The sequence below is a fragment of the Lemur catta genome, chromosome 2 (assembly GCF_020740605.2).
Source record: "Lemur catta isolate mLemCat1 chromosome 2, mLemCat1.pri, whole genome shotgun sequence".
Lineage (NCBI taxonomy): Eukaryota > Metazoa > Chordata > Mammalia > Primates > Lemuridae > Lemur > Lemur catta.
Genome location: NC_059129.1, coordinates 53,490,334 through 53,505,826, shown reverse-complemented (window position 1 = coordinate 53,505,826; position 15,493 = coordinate 53,490,334). Strand labels below are relative to the sequence as shown.

The 15,493-nt window shown below is 37.4% G+C and overlaps 1 protein-coding gene across 4 annotated transcripts in view; it reads left to right on the top strand.

The window, feature by feature from the left end:
* SUPT3H (SPT3 homolog, SAGA and STAGA complex component) overlaps positions 1-15,493 on the top strand; it is a 447,473-nt gene that overhangs the window by 198,256 nt on the left and 233,724 nt on the right. For all 4 annotated transcript variants that reach the window (XM_045542085.1, XM_045542088.1, XM_045542086.1 and 1 more), the window contains one exon: positions 13,257-13,341. In XM_045542085.1, coding sequence (XP_045398041.1) covers positions 13,257-13,341 — 85 coding nt within the window. The remainder of the gene's footprint in view (positions 1-13,256; positions 13,342-15,493) is intronic.

Below are 15,493 nucleotides of genomic sequence, written 5' to 3'. Positions count from 1 at the left end.
TAGGGAAGAGGATGTTGCAATCAAGCCATGAGAAAAATTATCACTGCTGGGAAATTTGTTGTCTTAGATGTTTATTTGATATTTTGATTTACCTATCACTTTGGTTTTTTCAGAGCCATTTATTGAATTCATTTCTTTTTTTGAAAACAGTTGGATAAAATTATAGAGTTGTGAAGTTTAGAGCTATTAAAAATTGAAGAGTAAGGACAATTTACATGTGTTTATGACTCTCTGATTACCTTAAATAACTGACCATGGCCAAACTTCTGCACTTTTTTCCCATCTTGGACAGTGGGCAAATCAGTCTCAACAAATATTGGGTAAGAATGACATAAACAGTATAATAATGTCTGTGTTTGCATGTACTGTCTGGTGCCAGGTTAGCTGACTACAGTGTGTGTTAGGGTTATAGCCTGCTATTCACTTGAATTCCGGTTAGGAGAAATTCTTGGCTATTAATAGTAATACCTAGCCTATAAGAGTTTAATCAAATAAGTGCTTTGAAGGGAAGAAGGAGACTTCCTCTTGGGGACAGCAAGTCACCCAGGGTCTTCTTACACTAAGCAGTAGTCACACAGTGTCCATTCCAAAGTAATGTCAATTATTTGAGGTAGGAAAACGTTAAAAAAACGATAGCTAATAATAAAAAAAAAAAGTAACTAGCTCCCAAGACCACAGCAATTACTTAACCACAGCATCCAGAATAATTTAACCATGTTAGAGTTTGTAGCCAGTGGTTAAGTATTGAAAGCCACTCAGCATCCAGGAAGATGCTCACATAGCAGTTTAGGAAATGTCTCTTTGTCTTTTCTTTATGGATTCCTGGGTGCTTTGTGAACAGATCTGCTTGTGGGCCTTGTGTTCTGGATGACTGGCCCAACAGGCTCCCTGTTACAGATTATCAAATTTACCCCTTTGCTTCTTTTTTAGAATCTCTTTAATTAAAACTTATTTAGTCCTTCCCTTGTGTTCTTAATCAGGGCTCAAAAAATTGAAAACAGGTATTTTAGATTCAAAGGTAGACCTGTTAAATATACTGAAAAAGAATAATATAAAATCCTGTGATAATATCTCTGTCCCTTTAAAAAAAAATTCAAGGGACAATAGAATGTTTCTTGGAAATTCCTTTCCTCAGTGTATGTTTTTGTCTGCTTTGTTAAAAATCAGTTGGTCATAGCTATATGGTTTTATTTCTGGGTTCTCTATTCTGTTCCGTTGGTCTTTGTCTTGACTTTTATACCATTACCATGCTGTTTTGCTTACCACAGCCTTACAGTATAATTTTAAATCAGGTAATATGATACCTCCTGATTTATTCTTTTTGCTTAAGATTTCTTTGGCTGTTCGGGCTCTTTTTTGGTTCCATATGAATTCATTTATTACTTAAACTGTAAAGAATGCAAAAGGATATTTTCACCTATTTTACGTGAACTGGGAATCAGAGAGATTCGAGACAGTTAAGAGATTTGCCCGTGGCGTAAGCAATAGTACATATGTAATAGAATCACATGGTATGAAATAGTCACACAGAGACAGGAGAATTTTTCATTATCAGATCTTTAGAAAATTATCCAGGCTTATTTTCCTTCCTCTGTTTTTATTCATTTATTTCATTCTTTGTCACCACTGACCAGCCCTAGGCTGTCTGTTGTGGCTTCCAGACCCAGTCTGGGACTACCAGCCAGGTGTTGGGACTCTGATGATTTGAGCAGCCAGCCCAGGGCACAGTCATCTCCAAAAACAGATTATGGCCCCTTGGTGGGGGCAGCAGGACATGAGCAGGGTCTCTAAGGTGTTATATGGCAGCCTTTGCTTACGGACCATCAATCCCTGTCTTTAGTTTACCCCACTATCAAGTTTGGAATCTCTGAAATCTACCTTTCTCTGCAGGTGGGCGTGTAGATTTGAGGGAAATGGTCTGGGGGCAGTGGTGTGGTGTGTGTCCCTGGTGGTTTATTGTCAGTGGAAGCTCCACCACTCATTTAGATATAAATTTGTTTTTCTCTCTTAATTTCATGATTTTTCCTCAGTTTACTCAGTAAGATATAATTTTCATATAATAGTGTTACCTCATTCTTGAAGACAGAATCTTTAGGATTTAAGGATTATAGCTGCTTTTATAAGCCCAAATTAAATATCTGAAAAGGCATCTTTAAAATCATCTAATCCAGTCTCCTCCTTTTAATGTTGAGAAACTGAGGTGCAGAGAGAAGTTACTTGCCAATTACTGTGGGAGCTGTGCTCCCTAACCCGCAGGCTTCGGACTGGTACCGGTCGTGGGCTAGTACTGGTCCATGGACTGTTAGGAACTGGGCCGCACAGCAGGAGGTGAGTGGCACTCAAGCGAGTGAAGCTTCATCTGTATTTACAGCCGCTCCCCATTGCTCAGATCACTGCCTGAGCTCTGCCCCCTGTCAGATCAGACTCTGTCTCCCATCACCCCCAGATGCGACTGTCTAGTTGCAGGAAAACAAGCTTAGGGCTCCCACTGATTCTGCATTATGGTGAGTTGTATAATTATTTCATTATATATTACAGTGTCATAATAATAGAAATAAAGTGCACAATAAATGTAATGTGCTTGAATCATCCCACCCCTGGAAAAACTGTCTTCCACAGAACTGGTCCCTGGTGCCAAAAAGCTTGGAGACTGCTGCATTACAGTACCATTAGTTGCAGAATGGGAACCAGAACTAGGTCACCCAACTTCTAGGATTGATTTATTTATTTTTTCGTTGTAACTGACTTTCCCTTCCTTGTAGCTGACAGCCAGAATATAGTGTGATTTCTAGCTGCATTATTGTAATCTTCTTAGTTGGATACTGGCCATGTGAACTGTATCTGTTTTGCTGGGCTCACATCTCTGGCAGGTCATTCAGCTGGGTGCTATTTATTTCCCTAATTGGGGCCAGTGATGACAATGAGATGTCAGCTGGGTACTTACCCCTCATCCACAGACTCTCATCACCTTCATCTTCAACTTCAGGGTGTGGAAAAGCATTATCTTCAGGTAAAGGGATAAATTCTCCATGTATAATAAGGGTAATTTTTTGAAACCAAGTAGACAAGTTTTATTCGTTATTTACTCATTCCTTAAAAGAAGAAACTGTTTTCTGGTTTGTCTTGTTTTTGTGAAAATTAGGTCATCACCTTTTAGTACTAATTAGGCTAATTTATTTGGTGGAGAATAATTGGGAAACCCCTCAGTCCTAGGCAGATGAGGATGGTTGGTCATGCTAATAACAATGTATGTGTGTATTTTAGTGAGAGCAAAAAGGTTTTCTCATGTCAGTAAATAAAATATTTACTTAAAAATACTGTTTGTTTTATTTTTTATCTCCTTTGGTATTTGTCTGTTGTGTTTATTTTATGCTATGCTTTTGTACCAGTATATGCATTTGTATAACTTGAAAAGAAATAAACATATATATATTTTGCGTGTGCTTACTCAAAAAGTATTTTTTTTCCATTACAGTTTATGCCATTAAAAGAGTTTGGAGTTCATTGCCTTTCATAGTTGGGAATGAGTGGATGTCAAGAGGATAATAGGTCTATGGATACATTATCAGATACATGCCTTTACATAGGGTCTGGTGGTTACCAAAAGACTTTGGCAAATGAAATGATGCTTTAGAATTTATTTACTTATTTATTTATTTTAAATTATATTTATTCATTTATTTTTAAGATATGACGTCTCACTCTGTTGCCTAGGCTGGAGTGCATTGTCGCAATTTGTAGCTCACTGCAGCCTTGAACTCCTGGGCTCAAGTGATCCACCCACCTCAGTCTCCTGAGTAGTTGAGACTATAGGAGTGTTCTACCATGCTGGGCTAATTTTTCTTTTCCTTAATTATTTAGAGATGGGGTCTCACTGTGTTGTCCAAGCTGGTCTCAAACTCCTGGCCTCAAGTGATCCTCCTGTCTCAGCCTCCCAAGTAGCTGGGATTATAAGCATGAGCCACTGTGCTTTAGAATTTACAGAGATTAAAAGAATAACACTGTATTTGGAAAACATCTTGGCATAGATTACTAACTAAAGATGTCAGACAGGGGATCAACATAGAGTAAGATTGTGAATATCCGGCTCCTTCCTTTAAAAAATTATTTTAACAATTCTTTTATAAAACTGATGTTAGAAATTAGTGAAATGGGTGTTGTTGTTTTTTGAGAACACAGTTACTAAAGACATTCAGTATCTATTTTTAAAAACTTGTTTGCTTTGTTTTAAAAATGTCTACTTTTTTGTTTTATTAATATTTTGGCACTTTCTATGCATAGATTTTTTTTCTTTAATAGATGTGTATTAAAGGATCTCCTCTAATTTTAGATTGTACTGGACATATATATAACACACAAAAATATTGAAAGAGTTAATAGTAAATTCTGTTGGCTTTTTGAAACAGTAATCCATGGTTTTGTTCATTGTGCTTATCTAAGGGTAAGTGTAATCTAAGGAGCCTTCATCTTCGTGTATCTATGTAATAAGTATAACTTTAACTCATGAATGTTCTTATTTATCTCATACTTTCATTATGCACTTGACAAAGGGATTGCAGAGTTAGTTGCCCTGAGTGCTTACTGAGACATTTGATCCTGGGATTGAATAAAACCAATCTTGTTTGGATGGGAAGATAGAGTCTAAGTGGCTCTTCTGGGATCAGAGTCCAACAGGATTGCTCTGGATGTACTACTTGTAATCATGGCTGTCAGAGTCTCGGCCTTTTCTAAAATGGAGGGTTCTGTGTTACAACAACAAAATTACTGCAGGAGACCAGGAGAAGGGGCAGCCTTTTCAGAAAGTTTCCTGAAAGCCCTTTAGTGGAGGCTAGTCTAGCAGTACTGGGGTTGTTACAAGCATCTAGGCAGTATGTGAAGGAATTGGGTATCAGATTCTATTGATTGGGAACCAGGACAAGTCAGGCAAGACTTTAGTGTGAATGGTGAGGTAGGTCTTTAAGGAAGGAAAAAAATCAAAACAGTTTTCTAAGTATCAATTACTTCTCTTTAAGTGGCTAACAAATATTATGTACGTTGCAGAGTAAAAAGGAAGTGACTGTGGCTAGGTATAGTGGTTTTTGTTTCTGTTTTCCAAAAGCCACCAGAACAATATCTAGCTTTCTATGTGTATGGGTGGGTGGTGGGTGGGGAGAATGGCAGAAGTAATGTGAGAAAAACTGTGGGAGAAAAGCTGAAGTACCAACAAACCTGAAAATATACTCATCAAATTACATACCTGATTATACGTCTTTATAGCTGGTGTATGTATATGCTAATAAACACTGTTTTTAGTAGAAACAGCTTTTTCATAAAAGCTTGTGATAAAACTTGATTATTATTTGTTTATTAAGAAGTATTCTGGCTGGGTACTGTGGCTTACGCTTATAATCCGGGTGCTTTGGGAGGCCGAAGTGGGAGGCTTCCTTGAGGCCAGGAGTTCAAGACCAGCCTGGGCAACATGGCAAGAACCCATCTCTACAAAAAATTTAAAAATTAGCCACATGTGGTGGTGTGTGCCTGTAGTCCAGACCACTTGGGAGGCTGAAACAGGAGGATCACCTGAGCCCAGGAGTTTGAGGCTTCAGTGAGCTATGATCCAGATACTGCACTCAAAGCTGGGTGACAGTGTAAGTAAGACTCTGTCTCTTGAAAAAAAAAAAACTCAAAACCACAGACTATTCCAAAAATATTTTTTACTGGATATGTGAATTGAATTGTAGTTTTAGCTTTGAGCCAATTATTTAACTTTGATAACTTTGTACTTTTCCTACAGTGAAATTTGAAGTAACTTAATAGAAGGAAAACATTGTTCAGGCAGTCCAAAGAATTAAGTTATGAAGATGTCAGTAAACATAACAGAAGATTTTTGCCTTTGTGGAGTTTACTTTTTATTGTAGTCTTTTTGTTCTCTTTCTGTTCTATTAGTTATTTGTTTGTACTTGCACTTATAATCACTATCTTAATGATTGTAGCTTTATAATAAATCTTGTAGAAAATATTCTCCCATCTTGTACTTAAAAAGTGTCTTTGGCCGGGCGCGGTGGCTCACGCCTGTAATCCTAGCCCTCTGGGAGGCCAAGGCGGGTGGATCGCTCGAGGTCAGGAGTTCGAGACCAGCCTGAGCAAGACCCTGTCTCTACTAAAAATAGAAATAAATTATCTGGACAACTAAAAGTATATATAGAAAAAATTGGCTGGGCATGGTGGCACATGCCTGTAGTCCCAGCTACTCGGGAGGCTGAGGCAGTAGGATCGCTTAACCCCAGGAGTTTGAGGTTGCTGTGAGCTAGGCTGACGCCACGGCACTCACTCTAGCCCGGGCAACAAAGTGAGACTCTGTCTCAAAAAAAAAAAAAAAAAAAAAGTGTCTTGACTATTCCTGGCTCTTTGCTCATTCATATGGAGTTTAAAACCAATTTAATGTATTTATTTGTAATTGTGTTTCTACCTTTTCGGTGATGATTTTTGTAGATTGATCTTACGGCTGGAAAACTTGCTAACTTCTTTTATTAATTCAAATAATTTGTCTCTTGATTATGTTTGGTGTTCTGTATAATATGTTTGGTATTCTCAGATAATCTGTAAGTAAGGATAGTTTCATTTTTTCTTTTCCAATGCTTATATAGTTTTAGGTTTTTTTGTTTTATTGTTCCAACTATAATCTTAAGTATCATGTTGACTAAAAGTGGTGATATTAGACATCTTCATATTGGTCTGGATTTCAAAGAATATGTATACTTCTGAATGTGTTGTTTCCTGTAGGGTTTTGGTAGATTCCCTTTATCAGATTAAAGTTAGTTCCTTTTAGTCCTAGCTTGCTAAAAGTTTTGTTATGAAGGGTTGTTGGATGTTGTTGAATGATTTTCTTGCATCTATTGAGATCATATGATTTTTCTCTTTTCGTATTTTAAAATAGTGTAATTGTATTAATAGATTTATTCAATGTTGAGCTCTTGCTTTCCTGGCTATATTTGTCATTGTTCTCCAGAAAAATAGAACCAATAGGAGATATATATATGAGATGCACACATATACGCATAAGGGATTTATATGTGAGAAATTGACTCATATGATTATGGAGGCTGAGAAGTCCCAAGATTTGCCGTCAACCGAAGGGAGCTTATGGTACATTTCCAGTCCCAGACCAAAGGCCCGAGAAGCAGGAGAGCTGATGGTGTAAGTTCCAGTCTGAGTCTCATTCTGAGTTCAAAGTCAGAAAAAAACCCAAATTCTCCCTTACTCCGCCTTTTATTCTGGTCAGGCCTTTAATGGATTGGATGAGGCCCGCCCACATTGGGCACTCTTTTAAATAGTCTACTGATTCAAAGATTGAAATGTTAATCTCAACTAGATACACTATCACAGACACACTCAAAATAATGCTTAGCCAAATATCTGAACACCCTGTGGTGCTCTTATTCCCTTATTCATAAAAAGGGAATAAGATATTTCCCCAACACACAAACATACACATGCATGCAGACATAGTGATAAGAAAATGAGGAACTACTCCTGATAATTATTGTCCTTGTTTGTGTAACTCACCACATGGCAGAGCTGGTATTTATAACTACCTTCTTCCACTACCCATTCTGTATTCCCTTTGCCTTCATCAGATACCTCAGCTGTTCGTGGTTCTTTACCTGGTGAGTTGGCCCAAACCTTTATTCCTGAAGGGTATGGGATATTAGTGCTCCTGATTGGATTGGGTTTTTGTATTTTTCCATTGACCTTAGTCACAGGGCATGGTACTAGTAATAGACACCCTAGCCTTAAGGCAGTGGTCCCCAACCTTTTTGGCACCAGGGACTGGTTTCATGGAAGACAGTTTTTCCATGGACTGGGGTGGGGGAGGGCAGGAGGGTGGTTTCAGGATGATTCTAGCATGTTACATTTATTGTGCAGTCAAACCTCTCTGCTAATGACAATCTATATTTGCAGCCATTCCTGGCTTTAGCATCACCACCTCAGCTCCACCTCAGATCATTGGCATTAGATTCTCTCTCTCTCTTTTTTTTTCTTCCCTAGTAATCCTATGTAGACTGTCATAAGGAGTGAGCAATTTAGACCCCTTGCTTGCACAGTTTACAGTAGAGTTCATACTCCTACGAGAATCTAATGCCACTGCTGATCTGACAGGGGGCGGAGCTTATGCAGTGATGTGAGGGATGGGGAGCAGCAGTAAATACAGACGAAGCTGCTCTCACTTGCCTGCCTCCTGCTGTGCGGCCCGGTTCCTAACAGGCCATGGACTGGTACCTGTTCGCAGCCCAGGCGTTCGGGACCACAGCCCTAAGGGACCTCCTGTATTCCAAACATACTCTTCCTTACCTCCATTGTGGAATAGCAGTCCAATTTCCTCTTGGTAGTTGGGATCAATCAGTAGCTCCCTTCTTTGCCTGTTCATTGAGAAGCACGAGGAATTCAAAGTGGCCAGGCAGCAGTCTTAACTTCTATTTCATCATTGTGTTTCCTGGTGGGAACATTCATCCCTTTGGAACTAAGACCTCTAGGCCAGCAAAGCATAAGGTCGTGGGAACAGGAAGCAAAAATTCTGTAAGTGGGTCACTAGTGATAATAGTGAGTGGTGCCACTCCCATTTTCACCTCTCAATTCCCAAACCAGTGAATTCTGGCTGTGGGAGAAACAGTACCATTTATTGGACAATGATAAAGAGCATATACAGTCTTCTTGTGAACCTTTCCCTAGCCCTGCCCAGCATTGCTACCTACCTGGTGCTGTAACTAAGTTTTTAAAAAGCCATTTACCATTCTGTCAATCCAGCTGCTTCAGGATGGTGGGGAACATGGTAAGTCCAGTGAACTTCATGAGTATTGGCCCATGGGTGTACTTATTTTGCAGTGAGGTGAGTTCCTCAATCAGAAGCAATGCTGTGTGGAATACTGTGATGGTGGAGTGGAGATAGGCATTCTGGAAATCCAGAGATGGTAATTTGGCAGAAATGTGTGCATGGAAGGCAAATCTGTATCCAGAATAAGTATCTCTTCCAGTAAGAGCAAAACACTGCCCTTTCTGTGATTTCCAGGTGGTCCAGTGTAATCAACTTGCTACCGGGTAGCTGACTGACCACACCAGGAAATGGTGCTTTATCAAGGTCTCAGTGTTTGTCCCTGTTGGCAGATTGGGCACTCAGCAGTGGCTGTAGCCTGGTTGGCCTTGGTGAGCAGAAGCCTATCTTACTGAGCCCATGCATAACCTCCATCTCTGCCCTCATGGCCACTTTGTCCATGAGCCCATTGAGCGATGATAGATGTGGCTGGGGAAAGAGACTGACTGTTATTCACAGAATAATCTTATCCACTTGATTATTAAAATCCTCCTCTGCTCAGATCACCCTTTGGTGAGCATTCTGAGCATTCATGTGGGACACAGATATCTTCACATTATTTTGGCCACTCAAAGTGGTCTACTCACAAAGCCCTTCCCCAGATTTCATTGTCAACAGTTGAAATCGTGTTTCTCCCAAGTTCCTGACCATTCAGCCAAAACTCTGGCCACAGCCCATGAATTGGTATATAATCACATGTCTGACAGTTTCTCCTTCTAAACAAAATGAAGAAACCAGGTGCATTGCTTGAAATTCTGCCCACTATTAGGAATTCCCTTTTCTGCTGTTCTTCAGGGGTGTCCCAGAAAGGGATCCTATAATTTTCCACTGTTAGGTGATGCCTGCATATTGTGCAGGATCCATCTGTAAAACAGCTCCTAGTCTTCTCTTCCTTTGTCAGCTAATCATAGGGAACTCCCTGTGAAGGCATAGGTGCAGGTTCAGAAAAAGAGTAAATTCTCCCTTACTCTGATTTTAGCTCTATTCAGGCCTTCAATAGATTGGATAAGGCCCATCTACATTGGGGAGGGCAGAATGTTTTACTCAGTCTGCCGATTCAAATGTTAACCTCATCCAAAAACACCTTCACAGACACATTCAGAATAGTGTTTAACCAAATATCTAGAAACCCCATGGCCAAGTCAAGTTGACACATAAAATTAACCATGATGCTGGGATTAACTTGGTCACAATATATTATTTTCGTTCTTTCTTAGTCTCACTCTGTCACCCCGGCTATAGTGCAGTGGAATCATCACAGCTCACTGCAACTTCAGACTCCTGTGCTCAGACACATCTCCTTCCTCAGCCTCCTGAGTACCTGGGAATACAGGCCTGCACCGCCACACCACCCTAATTTTTTCTAATTTTAGTAGAGACAGGGTCTTACTCTTGCTCAGGCTGGTCTTGAATTCCTGAGCTCAAGCAATCCTACTGCCTCAGCCTCCCAAAGTGCTGGGATTACCTGTGAGCCACCATGCTTGGCCATCCTTTCTCTTTAATACACTGCAGTATTCAGTTTGCTAACTGTTTGTTTTATTTATGTTTTTGTTTATGTACATGGCTAAAATTTATCTGTAATTTTCCTTTCTTTTACAGTCCTTTTTGGTTTTGGTACAAATGTTATACTAACTTCAAAAAATGAATTTAGAAATGTCTCTCTTTTTCTGTTTCTGAAAGATTTATGTAAAGTTAAAATGACTTTTTTGCAAGTTTGGTGTAGAACATTATAAGTGAAGTGAATTGCTTTTTAAGTGCTAATTCAATTTCTTTAAAATTTATAGGGCTAATCAGATTTTCTATGTCTTCTAGAATTGGTTTTGGTCATTTATATTTTTCTAGAAATTTATCCATTCCACTACAGTATATAAGTTTTTGGCATTATTTTAATCATGATATTCTCTTATTAGCCACAGTGTGTTATGGGTAATTTTCTCAAGCTCTATTGGCCTGAACGCTAAATATCTTTTAAGCTACATCTACTCTGCTCTTAAATTCATTAAGTTTTTATTCTTCTTTTATTATGGTAAAATAAACATAACATGACATCTGTCATTTTAACTTTTTTTTTTTTTTTTGACAGGGTCTCACTCTGTTGCCTGGGCTAGAATACAGTGGCGTCATCATAGCTCACTGCAACCTCAAACTCCTGGGCTCAAGCAATCCTCTCACCTCAGTCTCCCAAGTAGCTAGGATTACAGGCCCACACCACCACACCCTGCTAATTTTTCTGTTTCTGTTTTCTTTTCTTTTCTTTTCTTTTCTTTTTTTTGGTAAAGACAGATTCTCACTATGTTGCTCAGGCTGGTATTGAACTCCTGGCCTCAAGCAATCCTCCCACCTTGGCCTCTCAACATGCTGTGATTTCAGGTGTGAGCCACCACACCCATCCCATTTTAAGTGTAAAATTCAGTGACGTTAAACACATTCACAGTGTTTTGCAATCATCACCATTATCCATTTCCATAAGTTTTTATCATCCCAAACAGAAACTCTGTACCCATTAAGCAATAACTTTCCATTCCCTTGGTATCCTCTCTCCTACTTTCTGTCTCTATGAATTTGCCTCAGATAAGTGAAATCATACAATATTTGTCCCTTAGTGTCTGGCTTATTTCACTTAGCATAGTTGTTTTCAGGGGTCATTCGTGTAGTAGCATGTATCAGAACCTCTTTTCTTTGTATGGTTGAGTAATAGTCCATCATAAATATATACGAAATTTTATCTGTTCATCTACTGATACAGTTTTGGCTATTGTGAATAATGTTTTTATGAACATTGGTGTACAAGTACCTGTTTGAGTCTTTGTTTTTAGTTCTTTTGGGTATACTACACATAGGAGTAGAGTTGCTGGGTCAAATACTAGTTCTGTGTTTAACATTTTCAGGCCCCACCCAATTGTTTTCCACAGTGGTTGTACCATTTTACATTCCCACCAGCAATGCACAAGGTTTCTGATTTCTCCACAGTTAGGCAACACTTATTATTTTTCTGTTTTTCTGATATAGCCATCTTTGGCAGTGTGAAGTGGCACCTCATTGTGGTTTTGATCAATTTTCCTAATGCCGGAGGATACTGAGCATCATTTTGTGTGCTATTGTCCATTTGTATATCCTCTTCAGAGAAATATCTAGTCAAGTCTTGCCCATTTATTCTGAATATTAATCTGATATGTGATTTGCAAATTTTTCTCCCATTCTGTAGGTTGTCTTTATACTCTCAATAGTGTCCTTTGATGACAAGAGGTTTTTATGTTGATAAAATCCAATTTATATATTTTTTTCTTTTGGTGCTAGTGCTTTAGCCTTAAGAAACCATTGCAAAATCCAAGGTCATGAAAATTTTCCTGTTTTCCTATGAGCGTTTTATAGTTTTATCTCTTAAATTTAGGTCTTTGATCCATTTTACAATAATTGTTATATATGATACAACGTAAGAATCCCACTCCATTCTTTTGCATGTGGATATCTAGTTTCCTTAGAACCACTTATTAGAGACTATCCTTTTAGTATTGGGTGGTCTTGGAACCCTTGTCAAAAATTAATTTACCATCTATGTGAGGGTTTATTTGTGGGCACTCTATTCTAATCTATTTGTCTGTAAGGTCTATCTTTATGCCAGTACCACTTTGTTTTCATTAATGTAGCTTTGTAGTAAATTTGAATCAGGAAGTGAGGACTCCAACTTTGTTCATCTTTTTAAGATTGTTTGTGGTCATTCAGGTAGGGTCCCTTGGATATCCATATGTGTTTTTCTGTTTCTTCAAAAAAATGCCATTTGGTATTTTGATAGAGTTTTGCATTGAATCTGTATATAACTTTACATAGCATCGTCATCTTAATAGTATTGGTTATTCCAAGTCGTGAACAGATGTCTGTTCATCTACTTATATTTACTTTTTATTGACATAGGTTTTCTTTAATTTCTTTCAGCAGTCTTTTATCGTTCTCAGTGTATAAGTATTTTACCTCCTTTGTTCATTTATTACTAAGCATTTTATTCTTTTTCATGGTATTTTCTTAATTTCCTTTTCAGATTACACATTGCTAGTGTATAGTAATACAGATGATTTTTGAATGTTGATTTTGTATACTTCAACTTTGCTGAATGTTTTAATCAGCTCTAACAAATTTTTTGTGGTGTTATTGTTTTGCATTTTCAAACAGTAAATGCCTTTTAAAAAAGTACTATGAAATTCAAGAAATATAACACTCTACTTTTCTTTGGAAGTTTTGCAGCTTTTGTAGGAAAGATTGTGTTTTCTTTGTCTAGAGAAAATTGTACATCTATTTGGAACAATGTATACTCTCTTTATTAAGCTGATTCTTATAATAAATATCTTTTACCTTTTGCCTTTCTTAGTTTTATGGTCCTTATGGTTTATGTGTGTAAAATTTTTTTTTGCAGGTTTTCCTTAGGTGATGCTAGGAGGCCTCTTCATGAAACAGTAGTTTTGGTAGAAGATGTGGTACACACTCAGCTAATTAATCTGGTAAGAGCATATATAATTTTATTTGATGTCTTCTCTGCATTCTGCTTTTATTGGGATTGCAACCCAACACTTAAAAAATTTATTTACATCTGGAATTCTTTTTCGTCAGCATTACTGAAGTATAATTTACATATAACGAAATTTCCCAGTTTGCATAATTATGAGTTTTAGGAACAGAGTATTGTCATGTAACTAACAATATGATATAGAAAATTTCTGTTGGGACCATTGTTCCCCTATGCAGTCCGTCTTCTTACCACAGCCCCTGGCCCTTGGCAAACAACTCATCTTTTTTATATTACTCTAGTTTTTCCAAAAGTTATTAAAAATTTTTTTGTTTTGAATTTTAGACTTATAAAAAAAATTGTACAGACAGTACAGAGAATTCCCAGATACCCTTCAGCTTCCTCTAATGTTAGCGTCTTACATAACCATAGTATAGTTATCAAAACCATGAAATAATATTGGTACAATACTATTAACTAAATTACTGACCTTATTTGAATTTCATCAGTTTTCCCACTAATATCCATTTTCTGTTCCAGGGCCTGATCTAGGATATGATGTTGGTTTAGTTGTCATGTCTGTGTTGTCTCCTTCTATCTATAATAGTTCTTCAGTATTTCCTTTACTTTTATGACCTTAACGATTTTGAAAAGTACTGGACAGTTAATTTGTAGAATGATCTTATATTTTTATTAGTCTGATGTTTTGTTAGGATTAAAATGAGGTTATGCATGTTTGGCAAGATTACCACAGCAGTGATGAGTCCATCTCAGTGCATCATATTATCATCATTATTCAGGGGTTCATGAGATGTCTTATTTGTGATATTAAACTTGATAGCTTAGTTAAGGTGGTGTGTGCTGAGTTTCTCCACTATAAAGTTACTATTTTTTAATTTCATAGTTAGTAAGCACTTTGAAGATGTTTTATGACTATGCAAATATTCTCTTGCCCAAAAAAGTTTGCCTATTAATTTTACCATTCATCAGTAAATCTTATCTGAGACAATTATTACTGTGCTATTTGCCTAGTGGTGATTTTTTCTGTTTCCTTCTTTCCTTTTGCCTTTATTAATTGCAATTCTTCTTAAAGGAAAAACTGTCTTTTGTTTCTATTTATTTATTTAGTTTTCTATGTAGTATATCTATATGGACTAATAGATATGTAAATATTATTCTAGGTATCATCATCCAAAACTATCATTATTTCCTTTTCTTGCTGAGTTTGTTACAGTGTTGGCCATTAGAAACATTTTCAGGTCCTTTTCTCATTATTCTATTGGGTTTTTGGACTTATATCCTACATATATTAGGAATATTAGGCGTTCATCTATGATGTATGTTGTAAATGTGTTCTTCCAGTGTGTCAGTTGTATCAGTTATCCCTAAGTTTGTTTTTGTGGGTTTTGTTTGGCATGCAAGTATTTTATTTTAAAGTAGTCGAATGTATCACTCTTTTATGCTTTTGGATTTTGAATCACAGTTAGAAAGCCTTTCCCTATGCAAGCTTACCCCATTTAATTGTACTTCATTTTATTGTGCTTCCCAGATATTGCATTTTTTTTTAATAAATTGAAGGTTTGTGGCAACCCTGCATCAAGCAAGTCTGTTGGTACCATTTTTCCAACAGCATGTGCTCACTTTGTGTCTCTGTGTCACACTTCGGTAATTCTAACAATATTTCAAACTTTTTCATTATTATTATATCTGTTTTATGATGATCTATAATCAGTGGTCTTTGATATTGCTATGGTAATTGTTCTAGGATGCCAAGAACTGCACCCATATAAACAATGAACTAAATCAGCAGTGTGTGTGTTCTGACTGCTCCATAGATTGGCCATTTCCCTATCTCTCTCCCTCTCCTCCAGCCTCCTTATTTCCTGAGACACAACAATATTGAAATTAGGCCAATTAATAAGCCCACAGTGGCCTTTAAGTGCTCAAGTGAAAGGAAGAATTTATTTCACTTTATTTCACATGTATTTCACTTTAAATCAAAAGCTAGAAAGGATTAAACTTACTGAGGAAGGCATATTGAAAGCCGGGATAAGCTAAAAGCTAGGCTTCTTACACCAAACATACAAGTTGGGAATGCAATGGAAAAGTGTCTGAAGAAATTTAAATTGTTACTCCAGTGAACATGT